The sequence below is a fragment of the Gastrolobium bilobum genome, unplaced genomic scaffold (genome assembly GCF_033153095.1).
Source record: "Gastrolobium bilobum isolate Gb01-03AN ecotype WA unplaced genomic scaffold, APGP_CSIRO_Gbil_v1 utg37310, whole genome shotgun sequence".
NCBI lineage: Eukaryota > Viridiplantae > Streptophyta > Magnoliopsida > Fabales > Fabaceae > Gastrolobium > Gastrolobium bilobum.
In genome coordinates this window covers 46,866-63,648 of record NW_026899511.1, presented here as the reverse complement: position 1 = coordinate 63,648, position 16,783 = coordinate 46,866, and the positions used below count along the sequence as shown (strand labels likewise).

Sequence of the window (16,783 nt, the reverse complement as noted above, 5' to 3'; positions counted from 1 at the left end):
TTAATATTATTATTATTATTATTATTATTATAATATGTAATCAAATGACTTTTCCCTTTGTTCTATTGGCTATTTCTTCTGATGGGGTTTGTTTGTTTTCCAAGAATCTTACTCAAAAGTCGCCATTTGTCAATGTTATATGTATGGTTAGTCACCTTATGGTGAAAGTCATATGAAGTATGCAAAATAAAATAATGATTACTCTTTTGTATACACGTTTTCCTTTCCATGGTACATGGAATTTTTCTCTTCTCTTTTTAGTTTTTAATTCTAGTTCTTTGTTGAGGGGAGATTCCACACTCCATTTATTGTATTCTTCAATAGGCTGTGTCTTTGGGCTGTGTGGCACTCATGCATTATGTCCTTTGTTGCAGTTTGGTCTGATTTAGTGGCTTTCAACAAGAAGATTGGATGGGATTTGCTTTTTCTTTTGGTTTGTTGGATGGTTCAGTTTCCTCTTTTGACTTTGCTAGTCCAAGCAAAGAAATTCAATGGCTGGTGTCTGTCTTCACCGGCATCATCTTCTGTGTTATTGTAAGTAAAATGTGTTGTTCATCAAATTTATCAGTGATTTCTTTGTTGCAAAAGCTTCGTAATGTTTTTGAAACTTTGTCTCTATGAACCATGGTAGGATTTTTAATGTCTTGATGGAGAAGCAGAAATGCAGAATATACTTTTATAAACATCACAAGGAAAAGAAAAGGGAAGGGGTGGTGTTGGGGGTTAGGGATATGCCTTTTTCTTGAATTGAAGTAAGATGAGTGATAACTCAGATGAAGGATTGAACATTTATATTTATTATTTGAGGGAATTAATACTTGTCGATCTTGTATACTATTATCCAAAAAGCAGGATCAGTTATGGAATGTGAAATTCATACTGCAGGAATTACTACTAGTCTTTTGACATTAATTCTCTATAAGGTTCTGAATGTAATTTGGATTTTGGAGAGTAGGTATTCTTCCTAAATTGTGTAACTTGGTTTCATAAAAAATATTTCAATTGAATAGGAAGAGTTTCCATTCTTATGCGTTTTGATGATGGAGTTTTTTTCATAAAGGCATTGTATATAGGATGCAGGGTCAAGTGGGTAGTTTTGGGATATCCTTGGACTGAAATTGCAGTTGTGCTTACTCTGGTTTGGGAAGAAATATTTCTTTTTAAATGCTCTGCTGGTTTCTTCAGTTCAAAGAAATATGGTTCAGTCTTATTATTTAGTTTATATTCCTACCAAAATAGTTTTTCATAGATGATGATTCCATTCCTTTAAAAATAATTCTAAAGAAAACTTGAATGCTAAATATTTTATGCATAAATGAGTAGTCTTGTTAACATAACAATTGAAGATGATATTTAGCATTAGAGTTTAATGCCTTTTACTAAATCCAAGTTTTTTTTCTTCTATATTTTTCATAGTTTGAACTTCCGATAAGTGAGTGTGTATTCCTTTTATGACTCTCATATCCAATTGGATTGGGACTTAATGACACCCTGGATAGTTTCTTTAAAAGAAATTTTTTATTGATGGTATCTTGGTCTAGGTCATAGTAGTTAATTGTGCCGCAATAGCGCCGCGAGCCGCACCGTATGGACGTTGTGGTGCCTCACTGCAAGAAACCTCTCCTCACCACATCGGAACGCAACAACGGCCATTGCAATCGCAAATTGCGGCCATATTGCTGTCATAAGGCAAAATGTCAATTTTGTCCTAAATTTAAATGTGTAATAGAAAATTTTTAAGGGTTTTTTAGTCTATCTGTGTCTCTCTCTGTCATTTCTGTTATCTCTGCCTTTAAAATGTTTCTTTTTATCATTATTTCTGTCATATATCTATTCTGCTATTTCCGCATCCGCAACCCGCTATAACGGTATAGCGTTTTTTGGGGTTGTCCGCGACATGCCGCAATCTGCATTTGATAACTTTGGTCTAGGTAGAAGTGAGCTCCAAGTATTTGTTTCTGTAGCTTTAGATCCTGAAGTCTTTACTCTCTTGGTTATTTGAGAGGGTAAATTAAGAATGGAATCAGAGTTTAAAATTTTAGGTTTGTTATATAGATGCACATAGTGTTCATTCATTCACTTTTCTATTTATTCTTCTTGTTTAAACATATGTTCAGTTTTATCTGAATGGGGAGATAATCCCAAAAATTATCTATTCATATTAAGGCTACTTTGTTAACAATTTTGTAACTTGATCCTTTTTAATTTTTTTTTTCTTGAAGGTTTATAGATTAACTGCTATTTTGAGTTCTCTGTTGTTTATGGGATATGGCAAATTGAGCAGTGCACAGAGAATTGAATGGAATAACCGGTAAAATGCCTTTGTATAATGATTTCTGTTTGTATTGATTTTGTCCATGATTGACTTTTTATACTAACTTCAACACATTTTTCAATGCAGGGGATTCTCAACATTTCATGCACTTTTTGCATCATTTGCATCATTATACCTCCTGACTTTATCAGATATCTTTAATGAGGGCTCGCAAGCAGAGCTAGTTGTTAATAGATCATCTACTTTCTCAAATTCAGTATTGGGGGTACGTTGATGAAGATATAGTCAAAATTTGACTTGTTTGATTTGACAAAAGTTGTTTTTTAAATTCTTTCACAGTCTAATTAGATTTAGTAAAAAATGATGCATGTGAGGGGATGAAATGGGTACTCTTAAAACATGATCGTTACTTGCAATTGGCAATGACATCCTTTGCTACATCTATCTTTCTTCTTAGAAAAGAGAGTTTTGGGTGAATTTTAAATCAGCCCTTTTAATGACAAGTTTTCCGTCAATGGAAGCAGAGATATACAGCATACAAGTGAACATATATTTTTTGGGAACTTATGAGGCAATTGGAAGTTGAATAATTAGAAAGTCGGAAAGTTGAGTAGGTAGATGAAGAACCCAAGTAATACAGATGGCTATAAGGCTTGCTTTGTTTGTGAGAAATTGAGGAGCAATTCAAGTTGAGAGTAGTTGGAGGATCACAATGTTGAATACTGAAAAATATTTACAGTTTAGTGGAGGGTGAAGTTTGTTATTGCTTGTTATTACTGATTAGTTGTAGTATTAGGGATGGTTTTGTAGCACATAGCAGTATATTATCTGTAATGTTAACAGCAACAATGGTCAATTAACATAACAACTGAGAATGAAATTAATGAGAACTCTGTAATGGTTTTCTGGTATTGAAGTAATAAAGGAAATAGAACTCTGTTACATTTAGAGCAATTCGAGAGTGCTCTATTCTCTCCTCTTTCTTACTCTCTAACTGACTGACTACTCTCTCCTCACCTTCCCCATTACATATAACAAATTACAATCCATTACACGCATCCTACACCACCCAAACCCGTAACAACCTGTAACTGATTATTCCATCACGCTCTCCTACCCCTCATCAGCTGCCAAGTCCTCCATACTGACTTCTTCCACGTCCTCACTATTGACTTCTTCCACGTCATCCTCAAGTGTCCTTTGGCTGACTTCTTCCACGTCATGCTCAAGTGTCCTTCGGCTGCGTCTTTGGTATACCTGAATAGGCTTTGTTACAATACTCCCCCCCAAATCATTCACCTTGTCCTCAAGGTGAAAATCAGGAAAACGATGCAAAATAGAAGAAGCCAATTCCCATGAATTCTCAAAATCAGGAAGATTATGCCACTGAATCAACACCTCTGTGAATCCGGATGCATCCAGACGATGCTGCAATACCTTAATAGGCTGAACCACTAACTCCCACGAATCTGAAAGCATAGGAGGCAGAGGTTGCACCATAATCGAAGGCTGGACAGCTCGCTTAAGAAGGGAAATATGGAAAACAGGGTGCACTTGAGATCCACGAGGCAACTCCAATTTGTATGCTGCAGCACCAATGCGTTCTATTACCTTATAAGGACCATAAAAACGGGGACTAAGCTTTTCATTCATTTTCCGAGCTAAAGACTTCAACCTATAAGGTTGCAATTTTAAGAACACCCACTCACCAATCTGCAACTCCACATCTCTACGTCGTTTATCCGCATATTGTTTAAAACGACATTGTGCCTGAGCCAAGTTTTGATGTAATTCCTGCAGCATCACATCTCTTTCTTTAAGCAATTGTTCCACTGCATCCACACGTGAAGGATGATTGCCACTACGAAACAAGGTGGGAGCATCCCTCCCATACAAGGCCTTAAATGGGGTCATACCTGCAGACTCATGATAATTGGTATTAAACCAAAATTCAGCCCAATGTAACCAAAGAATCCATTGTTTGGGGCGGGGGTGACAAAAACAACGGAGATAAGTTTCAACACATTTATTCGTCACTTCCGTCTGACCATTTGATTGAGGATGATAAGCCGAAGAGAACTTCAAGGATGATCCAGCTGTACGAAACAACTCTCCCCAGAATGAGCTCATGAACACCCTATCTCTATCAGAAACAATAGACAATGGAAACCCATGCAAACGCACAACCTCCTTGATGAACAGATTTGCCACATCCTTTGCAGAAAAAGGGTGTTTCAAAGCAAGGAAATGAGAGTACTTAGTGAAACGATCAATGACCACCAAAATAGTGTCAAAACCATTGGACCGAGGCAGACCACCAATAAAGTCCATAGCAATGTCTGTCCAAACCTGAGATGGAATGGGAAGAGGCTGTAATAAACCCGCAGGAGCCAAGGTAGAGTGTTTGTTACGTTGGCAAATCTCACAAGCTGTCACATGAGCATGAATATCCTTTCGCATGCCCTCCCAAAATACACAATTACTGATGCGCTTGTAAGTTTTATGGAACCCGGAGTGTCCCCCAACCACAGAATCATGGAACTCCATAAGAACTTTTGGAATCCAAGAAGAAGACTTAGCCAAAACCAATCGGTTTCTAAAGAACAACCGCCCACCCTGCAACAGGAACCCCGCATGAGCATCTGGGTTGACCAATAGCTCCTGAATCACCTTGCTCATCCTAGCATCTTGTTGTAATTCATTCTGGATCTCATCCCAACCATCGAATTGCATCTGTGTGATAGCATGAAAACACATTTGTCTAGATAAAGCATCAGCAACTGTATTTTCTTTACCAGGACGAAAAACAATGGTGAAGTCAAAACCAAACTGCTTGGAGACCCACTTTTGTTGGTCTTCAGACAACAACCGATCAGTTAAGAAACGAAGACTTCGCTGATCAGTTCGTATGATGAAATGTCGACCCATTAAATAATGACGCCATTTAGTTACTGCAAAAACAATGGCCATAAGCTCCTTTTCATACACGGACTTAACCAAGGCTCTTTCACTGAACCCGCGGCTGAGGAAAGCAATTGGTCTGTCCTGTTGCATTAACACAGCACCCACGCCTCTCCCTGAAGCATCTGTTTCAACTATAAACTCTTGGGAGAAATCCGGCAATGCCAACACAGGTACTGTGGTCATAGCAATTTTCAACATATCAAAAGAGACTTGGGCTTCCTCATGCCACTGAAACCCATCCTTCTTAAGCAACGCAGTCAAAGGACGAGCTATCTTGCCGTAGTCCTTGACAAACTTGCGGTAATAACCAGTCAACCCTAAGAACCCTCGCAACCCTTTAACATTTCGTGGTACTGGCCAATCTAGCATAGCAGAAATCTTAGTGGGGTCCACCATCACCCCAGCCGTAGTAACAATGTGACCCAAGTACTCAATCTGGGACCGTCCAAATTCACACTTTTTACGGTTCAAGAATAAACTGTGATCCTTCATAACTTGAAGGATAGCTCGCAGATGATCAACATGAGCTTCAGGGTCTTTACTGTAAATAAGAATATAGTCAAAAAATACCAAAGCACATTTGCGTAAAAAAGGACGCAATACCTCATTCATGAGAGCCTGAAAAGTAGAAGGTCCATTGCTAACACCAAAAGGCATTACAAGATACTCGTAATGACCTTCATGTGTCCGAAATGCCATCTTAGGAATGTTCTCTTCACGCATTCGTATTTGATGATAACCCGATTTGAGGTCCAACTTGGAAAATATTTGAGCACCACCAATTTCATCCAATAACTCATCGATGGCTGGAATCGGAAACTTATTAGGGACAGTGATTTTATTTAAAGCCCTATAGTCAACACATACACGCCAACTTCCATCTTTCTTCTTGATAAGAATAACCGGACACGAGTAAAGGCTGGTACTCGGCTAGATGTGCCCCATAGCCAACAACTCTCCAACCAATTTCTCGATTTCATTCTTCTGATGATGTGGATACTTGTAAGGCCGAATATTGGGAATGGTATTACCTGGAATCAGGTCTATGGCATGGTCATGGGACCTAGGAGGGGGCAGTCCTGGAGGAACTGTGAACACAGTGTCAAATTCTGTCAACAAACTAGACACGGACTCGCCCAAAATCTTGCGTTGTTGCACACCCTCATCTCCTTCTTTATGAGCAGGCTGTAAAGCGATGACAAAGCCTTCATCCTCAGACTCAAACGTCTTCAGCATCGATTTTAAAGAAACGACCTCCTTGGACAAAGAAGGATCCCCTTGTACCAACACCTCCCTACCATCGTCATCAAACCGTAACGTGAGCTCCCTGAAGTTGGCCTTCACTTCTCCCAACGTCTTAAGCCAGTCCAACCCAAGAACAACATCCGCTCCTCCCAGTTCAAATAGAAAGAGGTCCAACCTAATCACCACCCCGTGCATGTGAATCGTGACATCTTTACACACACCTTGACATCGCACCTTATGGCCATCGCCCACTTCCACTACATATGGAAGTGTTGAACTCACAGATAGCCCTGCCACTCGAGCAACCTTAGGACTGATGAAGTTACTTGAGGCCCCACAATCAATCAAAATAACCACCTGGTGTTGCGCAATGCTACCCCACAACTTGAGAGCTTGATTCGACGTTAATCCCATAATACTGTGCAAGGAGAGATGGAGCTCCCGCTCGTCAACCTCCTCCGGATGATCTGAACACCGTAAACCACTTCCCTCATCTTCGTTGTCATCCTCCTCTATCATAAGGAGATGAAATTGCTTGTTGTTTTTGCACCTATGGTCCTTCACAAACTTCTCGTGACAGTAGAAACATTCTCCCTTCGCCATCTTATCCTGCCATTCCTCGTTGGACAGACGCCGTGAGTTTGTCTGCGCGGTGCTCGCAACGCTCTCCCCAACTCGATTAGGGCTCGAACTCTGATTTGGGGATAAAGTAGTCGGTCCGTGACTTGTTTTAACAGGAACGCGTGTAGCTTGCGTGCCACCACTATATTTACCCTCAGTGTGACGAAGAGGATAATTAGTTGGGTAATGGTTGTGGGCTTTTCCATTAATAGCTGTTTGGGCCCTCAGCCCACTCCAACTATTGTTTTTGCCTATAGCATAAACCTCATTACGTTCCTCCACGAATTGGGCCAGATCCATTAACTCAGCTAAAGCCAAATCGCGCCCACGGATGTGCAATTCCACCACTATCTCATCCTTCAGCCCATTTAACCATATGTCCCTGAGCATGTTGCCATCTGCATACCCTAACGGCCCAGCCACCCTCTCAAACTCTTCCCTGTACTCCTTCACGCTACCCTCTTGTTTCAGCCTCAACAATGGTGCAAATGTGCAATTAGCAGTGACCCCTTGAAATCGCCTCAACACATGTGACCTGAATTGCTCCCAATTTGCTCCCAGATTTTGACTCTCCCACCATTGAAACCAATGGAGAGCCTTACCCTCCAAAACAATCAGTACCGATGACAATTTCTCAGCCTCCGGAATGCCATTAATGGTGAAATAACGCTCAGCTCTATGGATCCATCCATAAGCATCATCCCCATCAAACAAGGGCAACTCCAGCCTTCGCACGGAGGTATCGTTGATTCCTGCATTTCCTAGAAGAGTTCCTACAGCCGCGCTGCTGGCACCGCCTCCTCCGCTCGGTCCACCCACTCCCGTCAGACCTCCAGTGTCCTTCGGTCCTCCATTCGGGTCCTGGGTTTCTCCATTGGACCCACCCAATCCCCCATTATCTCCGGTATGACCACGATCCAACATCAAGCCATTGATGATTCGTCGCAGATCTTCTTGAACCGATTCAGATTGACGAAACCGCATCTCGATTCCTTCCTCCAAACGCCTTGAACGTTCTTCGCTATTATTGAACCATAGCGACAACTTCTCTTCCAATGTCGATAAACGATTTTCCATTTTCCTCGTCAGAACCATAAAATGCTCCCAGAATTGGAAGCTTTGATACCAATTGTAATGTTAACAGCAACAATGGTCAATTAACATAACAACTGAGAATGAAATTAATGAGAACTCTGTAATGGTTTTCTGGTATTGAAGTAATAAAGGAAATAGAACTCTGTTACATTTAGAGCAATTCGAGAGTGCTCTATTCTCTCCTCTTTCTTACTCTCTAACTGACTGACTACTCTCTCCTCACCTTCCCCATTACATATAACAAATTACAATCCATTACACGCATCCTACACCACCCAAACCCGTAACAACCTGTAACTGATTATTCCATCACGCTCTCCTACCCCTCATCAGCTGCCAAGTCCTCCATACTGACTTCTTCCACGTCCTCACTATTGACTTCTTCCACGTCATCCTCAAGTGTCCTTTGGCTGACTTCTTCCACGTCATGCTCAAGTGTCCTTCGGCTGCGTCTTTGGTATACCTGAATAGGCTTTGTTACATTATCCAATACTGATGTAGTTCCTTTCTTAAGCTTCTACAAATATTCAGGAAAGTGCAAAATCTAGCAGAAGCCTAGATTTGTTTAGGCTGTAGTGCTTTTATGAACGAACCTCCCTCTTTTTCTGTGGAGCATCCTTTTTTACATTGTGTAGCTCTTGTGATTAGCGCAAGAGGCGCAAAAGTATTTTCTGCTCTTTGAAAGAGGAAATATTCATGTGTTCACATGATGCACCATTGGTTGTGAACTGTGAGCAGTAGGAACAGGGAGTTAGTTTGGCAAATATTGCATGTTGGGACCCAAAATTAGAAATATCAAGCCAACTGTGTTAGTTCCCCATTGGTCTGGTACACATGCTGGTGGTGCATTCTTAATGTCCTGTTTCTCTTATATTTTAGTCTTCCTCTTTTGGCATTTTTGTTATCTCTTATCTCTCTTAATCTTATTGTTAATCATTATTAAAACAATGATTGTACAGTTGGCTTATTTGTTATTTTTCTCTCTCGTTTTACAGTTTTCTACAGGTTATTTTCTGACAGACCTGGCAATGATTCTTTGGCATTTTCCAGCTTTAGGGGGTGTGGAATATGTAAGCTGAAAAGACATTATGTTTTCTTGCTATTTTTAATATATTGCACGATATCAGAGATTCTGTTATTTTGCACATCTTTTTACTTTCATGAAGCATTGAACTCAATACAAGTTATATGATTTGGAAGTGGTAAACCAACTTAATTTTGCATTTAGGTTCTACACCATGGGCTGTCAATGTTTTCAATTATCCAATCTTTGCTAAGTGGTCAAGGACAGATCTACATACTAATGGTTCTTTTCTCTGAGAGCACAACTCCTTTTGTAAATCTAAGATGGTAAATCTGTTGTTCAGAAATCCATTTGCTTTCGTGTACTTTTGTCAACATTGACTTATTACTTTAATTACATATGCAGGCACTTGGATACTGCTGGTCTTAAGAGCTCTAAACTTTACATTTGGAATGGCGTTGCATTGTTCTTTGGGTGGTTGGTACTGTCTAATATACTCTGATCTCAATTCTAATTCCGTTATAGTATCTGAAGGAGTTACTTGTGGTCATGTATGATTTTTTTTTTGGAGCTTTCTGCTACTAGTTTACTCTTTTGGTTCTAGGTAAGCCATGTTTAGGCAAATGAGCTAGTAGCAATGGTGACAAAGATAATTAAGAGGGATGATAAAAAAGGAATACTGCATATTGCCTGCATGAGTATGAAGCCTTATGGAGACGTTTTTCCTCATTTATATATTTTTTATTAATGTAAAATATGTTCACAAATAATTTGGGTGACTCACTTGAAACAAATTAGATTGGGGGCTTTAGAAGGCTTCTAAAATAACAAACACCCTTAAATCAGGTAGGTCAATCTTGCTGATAAACTGATAATGATAATGATATAGGTATGCCTATCTCATCCAACTAAGAAACATAGTGTTAATATAAAACCATTTAGGTGCCTTCAACTAACATTTGAAGCATTTGGGGTAGTTGATTCTTGACGTATTATCAAAGTTTCTATGACCAAATGGTTTAGAGTTTGATCCTTGCCACTTTCATTTTTCTAAATAAAAGTTGAATTTCAGCATACAGTGGGTGAGTGAGTTTATGAATTTTCCATGATTCAAGCCCAAAGGATTATTACCTAAGTTGACAGTTTAAAGATATAATAATAATACTATTCATTTACCTTCGCGTAATAGCTAAAGCTTCTGGAATACTTGGTTCTTGGCACATAGGATGTTCTAAATGCTGAATCCATTTGTTTTTAAACAACATATAGAGAAATTGAGTCTTTAGCAGTAGGAAAAGGTTTCAAAATTTGTCATGACCTTTGCCATTTCTTATTTCCAATGATTGTAATGAAAATATGGAACTAGTTTTCTTGGTTGTTCTAGTACAGATCTTAATATGCTTTATCCCTTTATGTTTTTTGTGATGCAGGTTGCAAGGATTTTCCTGTTCATGTTCTTTTTTATCCACATGTGGACCCATTTTGATGAGGCAAGCATTTTCTCTGTGATGCCCTATCACATATTACTTCACATTTCCTCCTCTGATTGTCATCTAGTGCATAAATCCAAACTTTTCCCCTCCTATTTCAGGTCAAGGAGATCTTCCCATTGGGTTTTTACACCTTGCTTGTGGTGCCTCCTGTGTTGGCAATGATGAATATATTTTGGTTCTGGAAGATTGCCAAGGGTATGGTTAAAACTCTTTCAAAAGCAAAACATAGCAAGTGAGGGGCATACCACATATCTTGCTGCTCTACTTCATGTCCATGTCCATAATATCTTGATGCATGAGATGGCCATTGAATTGATATAGTATAGTTGCAATCAACATTTTTTTAACTTGTAATATTCAGTATAGTTGTATGTTTGGTATTACTCAATTGAATATATTTTTCAACACAACAAATCAGCAATCCAGTTCTCCTTATTTATTTTTGAAATTAGTTGTCATGGAATAAATAATTTTATTTTATTTCTACAATAAAGTTAATTTCATTTAAAAATTAGGTTAGCGGTACTTATAATTGTAATAAAGCAATACAAGTTTTACCAAAAACTAATAATGTGTAACTTTGTTTACGGGATATTATAATATTATTACCAAATAATGTTACTATCAATGTTATTATCATATCTTAACTATTGATTTTTGCCAATTAACAGTTATCATTTATTGCAAATTAATAATTAATTAATGAGTTTGATTTCTGGAAATAATAATCAGTGATTGACAAAAATCAACGGTTAAGATATAATAGTCATATTGATAATAACATTATTTGGTAGTAATAATATCATATATGATCCAAAAATTTATCACTTACAATGCAGATTTCATTATAAAGATTGATATAAAGCGTACAGCTGTATTTATAGAGTATCACATTCTTTATCTTAAAAGATCTGAAGATTTTACTAATTAGGAAGACTAAAGCTAAAAAGTTCAAATCTACACATAAAGTACATACAAAACACTCATAATCGAATTTCATATTATAAAAAAAATATTAGATTTAAAAGATAAAGATAATTTATTAAAAAGAACTATTGTTAACACAAACAAATAATAAAGAAACAAAGAGAGTTGTAGCTAAAAAAATAAAGATGAAAGCTCATCGTTAAAAAAAAAAACTGATTGTTCTTATTGTAGTATTCCCCTAACATGTCAGCTGATGTGTTAGGTTCTTATTGGTGTATTGTACATCACTGATTTTTTCCCTATCACCACCGTCCACGTATAATAAGACGGTGAATAAAATGTATATTCAATTTGCTTGTAATGAAATTCAAAAAATTTTAACAAAAAATAAATAAAATTCAAAATTGGATGATCAATGAACCTTTCAACGCGGAATCCAACTTTGTATATCACAAGACACATGCACTGAATTTGAGCAATAACTTTTTGTGACACAAACTCCCACTATTAGATTCCAACATCTCTATTATGTACCTAAAAATAAATAAATCCAACATCTCTATTATAGAAATGTTATCACTTAATTTGCTTTCCGACCAAAATGGAATTTTTTTCTATTTTCTTTTTAAGCAAAACTGCAACTGTTTCCGCGGCCTTCAGTCTAAAAATTAAAACGCGTATAAAAGCAGGTCCATGTTCATCATTGACATTGATGTTGTAAATTTTTTAATTTATACATAATAAATTAAATAAAAAAGACTTACATATTTTTTAATAAAATTTTACGTAAACAATTTGTACTGCAATTAAATGTTTTGGTCTTTAATATTATATCACTATCATGAAAAATGGGTCTTATTTATCTATAATCGAATTAAATATGCTCATTTAATGGGAACCAACCCCACAAAAGATATAAAATTTTGAACTGTTAGTGAAAAAATAGCTAGATTCAATCAAATTGAGTACTCAAACTGAAGTGTAAACAGAATAGCTTGAGATATATTAAAAAAAAGATAGAAAGAAATTTAATTTTGAAGTAAGTAATTGTAAGAAATAATACCTTTAATACATAAGTCTTTGGCATCGTACACATGCATAATAATTTAATAACGGGGAAGGATACAACCAATCTAATCGTTTACAACTTTTATAATTAATCTAATCATCGTTGATTTTCGTCAATCTAATGGTTATAATTTATTGAAAATTATTGGGTCGTATTTATTAATTAATTATCAATTCTTAATAAATTCAATAAATTATAACAGTTAGATTGACCGAAAATCAACGGTAATTAAGTTGGTTGTTTGTAAAAAAAATTTGTGGAAAATATATTGTGTCCCTTTAATAAATACATTAATAAAAGAGTTAAAGGCTTTTCATGTTATATGAAGAATTTCTTTTCCTACATATAAAATAAATATGTGAGTCCACTGTATTTTTTTTTCTCTTTTTTTTTGAAAAAAATATTTGTTCTTTTAAAAGACACAACTTATGTCATTTTACTTTTACAAAGAGGTGAGACCCACACTTTTATTTTTTTATTCACTTTCTTTCCTTTTTTATCTATCTTTTTCTCTCATTTAAGATGACACGGTGCGATAAAATGCACGTAACTACCACGTTCTGGTAAAGTTGCATTGCTAACAACTTTCTTTTATGTAAAGGTCCGAAATAGTAGAATATGTGGCCTTGCACGATTTTCCGCATTTTTTTTTTCTCTCTCTCTTCATTTTTAGTTCATAATTAATAATTTGTAATAATATGCACACAAAGATTCTCCCTTTATTTTATTATTTTTCTTTTTGTTTCCTATATTTATTCACACAATATTTTCCTTTTATGGGAAGTTGCTTTTATTTTATTAGAAGAATGGAAGTTGCTACCTTAGAAGATTAGGTTTTGAATGTTTCAGACGAGAAAGGAGAAGATGGGTTTGATAGCTTTACTGGGCAGTGTTAATTTCTGGTGAAAGTGAGCTTTTTTACACAAAGTTTCAATTTTTTTTTTAATGAAAAATGTGGGGTAGGTGGCGGTGTGTTGGTGGCGGTTTTGGGTCGTTGAGGCAAACGGTATCTGCAATTGTTAATGTGAGGGATGGTTATGCTGAAAAGGTTCAACCTTTTGTTCCTCCTTTGTTGGGTGTTGTTGCAGTGATGTGTGGTGAAAGAGGAGTGTTGAACTACATCAAGAGGGGTATATCATCTTCCACTGTGCTTTCATCCAATTCATCTGGGGATAGTAAGGGAAGAGAAGAGTCCATATCATTATGTGAAGCCAAGAAGCTTATGAGATTGGTGAATGTGGAATCACTTAAGATGAAGCTTGGTATGGAAGGGAAGGAAGTTATTCTCTACACTGAGCTTCTTGAAGCTTGTGAGAGCATGGGTGTTGCTAGGAATCAAGAGGAGGCTGCAGCATTCGCCAGGGTTCTTGATGAGGCTGGGGTTGTTCTCCTATTCAGGGACAAGGTGTATCTGCATCCTGATAAGGTTAGCTTTAACTATTTGAATGGCCCTCTTTGGTCTTTTCCTTGTTACTTTATTCTCCCTTTTGAATTGTTTATGTTTATGCTTGGCATAGTAGTAAACTTAGAGGGTTACACATAGGGTGTTTATCAACCGATCCAAACCGCAATAACCGAACCGAAAAATCGCGAATAAACCGAAAACTGAAAAATCGAAAATCGAAAAAAAATCGCAAATTTTAATTGGATTGGATTGGTTTTAGGATTGGTCAATGAAAACCAATCCAATCCAAACCAATCCAATATATTAATTTTCCTCTACCTACTTTGGGTTTTTCCCCTATCATAGCCCAAAAATTTCTAAACCAAAGACTCATTAACCCATCAACTAAACCCAAGAAAAAGCCTAGTCACATCTCATTAACAAAATTTAATTTGTGTAGAGCTTCATATCTCATTGCCAAAAAAGAAAAAACTACATTATCGTTTAATGATGCTTTTATATTTAAAAAAAATAAATTACAAAGTCAATATATACAAAAGATGTTATTTGCATAATAATCATGAAATAAATTTTAGGATTTTCAAAAAACCGAAAACCGATCCAATCCAATCCGAAAAAAATTGGATTGGATCGGATCGGATTTGAAAAAAAATTCAAACCGAATGGATGATTACATGATCAAACCGAAGAGATTGGATCGGATGATTTTTGCTTCCAAAATCGATCCAATCCAGACCACGAACACCCCTACTTACACGTCACTTTTTGAATTGGGAAATATTATATTGTTGGATTATATATGGATTTGTGCAGGAAAAAAGTTTGGATGTGACCCCAAGGAAAATCAAAGTGTGCAGAAAGATACTTGAGTTTTTTTTTTTATGTAGAATGTTGTTTTTATAGCATCACCCTTTATAATAATTATCTGTTTTAATGTGGGAAAGTTAGTAAATTCTCTGATTCTGTGTCTATTGTCTGGGGTTTAGGTTGTGGATTTGGTTCAAAGAGCTGTTCCCCTGGCTTTGACTTCCGAGAATGATCCAATGAGGGAGGAGTTGAAGAAACTGCAGAAGAAAAAAGAGGAAATTGATGTGTTGGCACATAAACAGATGAGGCGCATCCTCTGGTGTGGACTAGGATTTGGTGTAATTACTGTTGGGTTGTTCTTCAGGCTAACATTCTGGGAATTTTCATGGGATGTGATGGAACCTATTGCATTTTTTACTACAACCAGTGGCTTAGTCATAGGCTATGCCTACTTTTTATTGACTTCAAGGGACCCAACTTACCAAGACTTCATGAAGAGGCTCTTTCTTTCAAGGCAGAGGAAGCTTTTTAAGAGGCAGAATTTTGACCTTGAGAGATTCAAGGAACTCCAGTGCAAGTGCAAAACACCTTTAGGTGCTAGTGCTGTTTTCAAGAATCGCTTTGGGGTGGAACTAGATCTTGAAGATGCTTTACATAGAGATTAACTTGATATTGATGTTGATATTATATTACAGTTAACCTTGTTCCCCAGGTTTTAATGTTGGTGGGGAAAAACTTAAACTGACTATAATTTTGGCTTCTAGTTTTGTAACACACATTTCCTTCATTTTCTTGACCACCATGCATAAAGATTATGTTCTCTTCCATTTGTTGATTGCACGTTGTTATTCTATCAATCGTGCTTAAAGGTCATTGGTCTCATTCTAGTCCAGCAAGTTTTGAATACGACTTTTTTTGTTATACTTTGTCTACATTTTAGAAGAGTGAATTTGATAATGCTTGGCAAGTTATTGCCAATGTCATGGTCAATAGATTAGAATATACGAAAGGTTTAAGAGAGGCTAGTTAGAATTTCAGTGATCTTTCAAATCGTTGCTGGTGTGCTTTCTTTCCACCTTATCAGAGCATATATTTCCACACTCCTGTTGTAATCGTTGGTATAAACTATAAAGTATTTCAACTGGTCCGAATAAAAAACTCACTAATTGAAAAGACACGAGACAAAAAAACTAACTATTTGCACTATTCAATCATTTAGAAAAAGTTACAATAGGAGTAAAAGTTTTATGCAATGACTCGAATGCAAGGTTCATAATTATCAACATAATTATTGACCTGGTATAAATATAGGATTTGATTCTTCTTCTTTTAAAAGATATAGAATTCTATCATTTTAAGTGAAAAAAGATACAAATAATAGAGATCATAGGGAAAGAAAATGAGTAATTTTTTAATTTAAATTTTAAATAATATATATTAATTTATATTTTCTCTCACTTAAAATAACACAATTCTATATCTGAACAAATATTTTTTCTGTAAATATAATATGAGAAATTCGTGTTTGGAATTATTCTTTATTGTGTCGTGTCAATCATAATAAACAGCGCTCATGAGTCATTAATGTTATATTGTGCCAACACATAAGTTACACACTATTCGAATTTTATGTCTCCTCACAAAATAAACAGATCATATTCATATAAAATTTTCACCTGTTTCCAAATTCATACCGTGTTCGTGTATCCATATTCATATCATATCTTGACCCGACTCAGACACGACCTCCTCAAACGAATTGCCACCTCTACTTGAATGGACCACGTGAGGAGTTAATATAAGTTTGTCTAAGCATCGTTGTTCAAAGTATCAAAACGGTGTTATATACAGTGCCTTT

General features: G+C 36.5%; 2 protein-coding genes across 2 annotated transcripts; both read left to right on the top strand.

Moving 5' to 3' along the window:
* The first annotated feature begins 411 nt into the window (after positions 1-411).
* LOC133290802 (uncharacterized) lies at positions 412-11,136 on the top strand. Its single transcript, XM_061488915.1, has 8 exons — positions 412-534; positions 2,223-2,311; positions 2,402-2,540; positions 9,196-9,270; positions 9,429-9,550; positions 9,630-9,705; positions 10,655-10,714; positions 10,816-11,136. Exons 1-8 carry the CDS (start codon positions 412-414, stop codon positions 10,951-10,953), a joined length of 822 nt encoding a protein of 273 aa, XP_061344899.1. The 3' UTR covers positions 10,954-11,136.
* A 2,410-nt stretch (positions 11,137-13,546) lies between these two features.
* On the top strand, positions 13,547-15,724 carry LOC133290799 (calcium uniporter protein 6, mitochondrial-like). Its single transcript, XM_061488913.1, has 2 exons — positions 13,547-14,139; positions 15,105-15,724. Exons 1-2 carry the CDS (start codon positions 13,666-13,668, stop codon positions 15,588-15,590), a joined length of 960 nt encoding a protein of 319 aa, XP_061344897.1. The 5' UTR covers positions 13,547-13,665; the 3' UTR covers positions 15,591-15,724.
* The last annotated feature ends 1,059 nt before the right edge of the window (positions 15,725-16,783 follow it).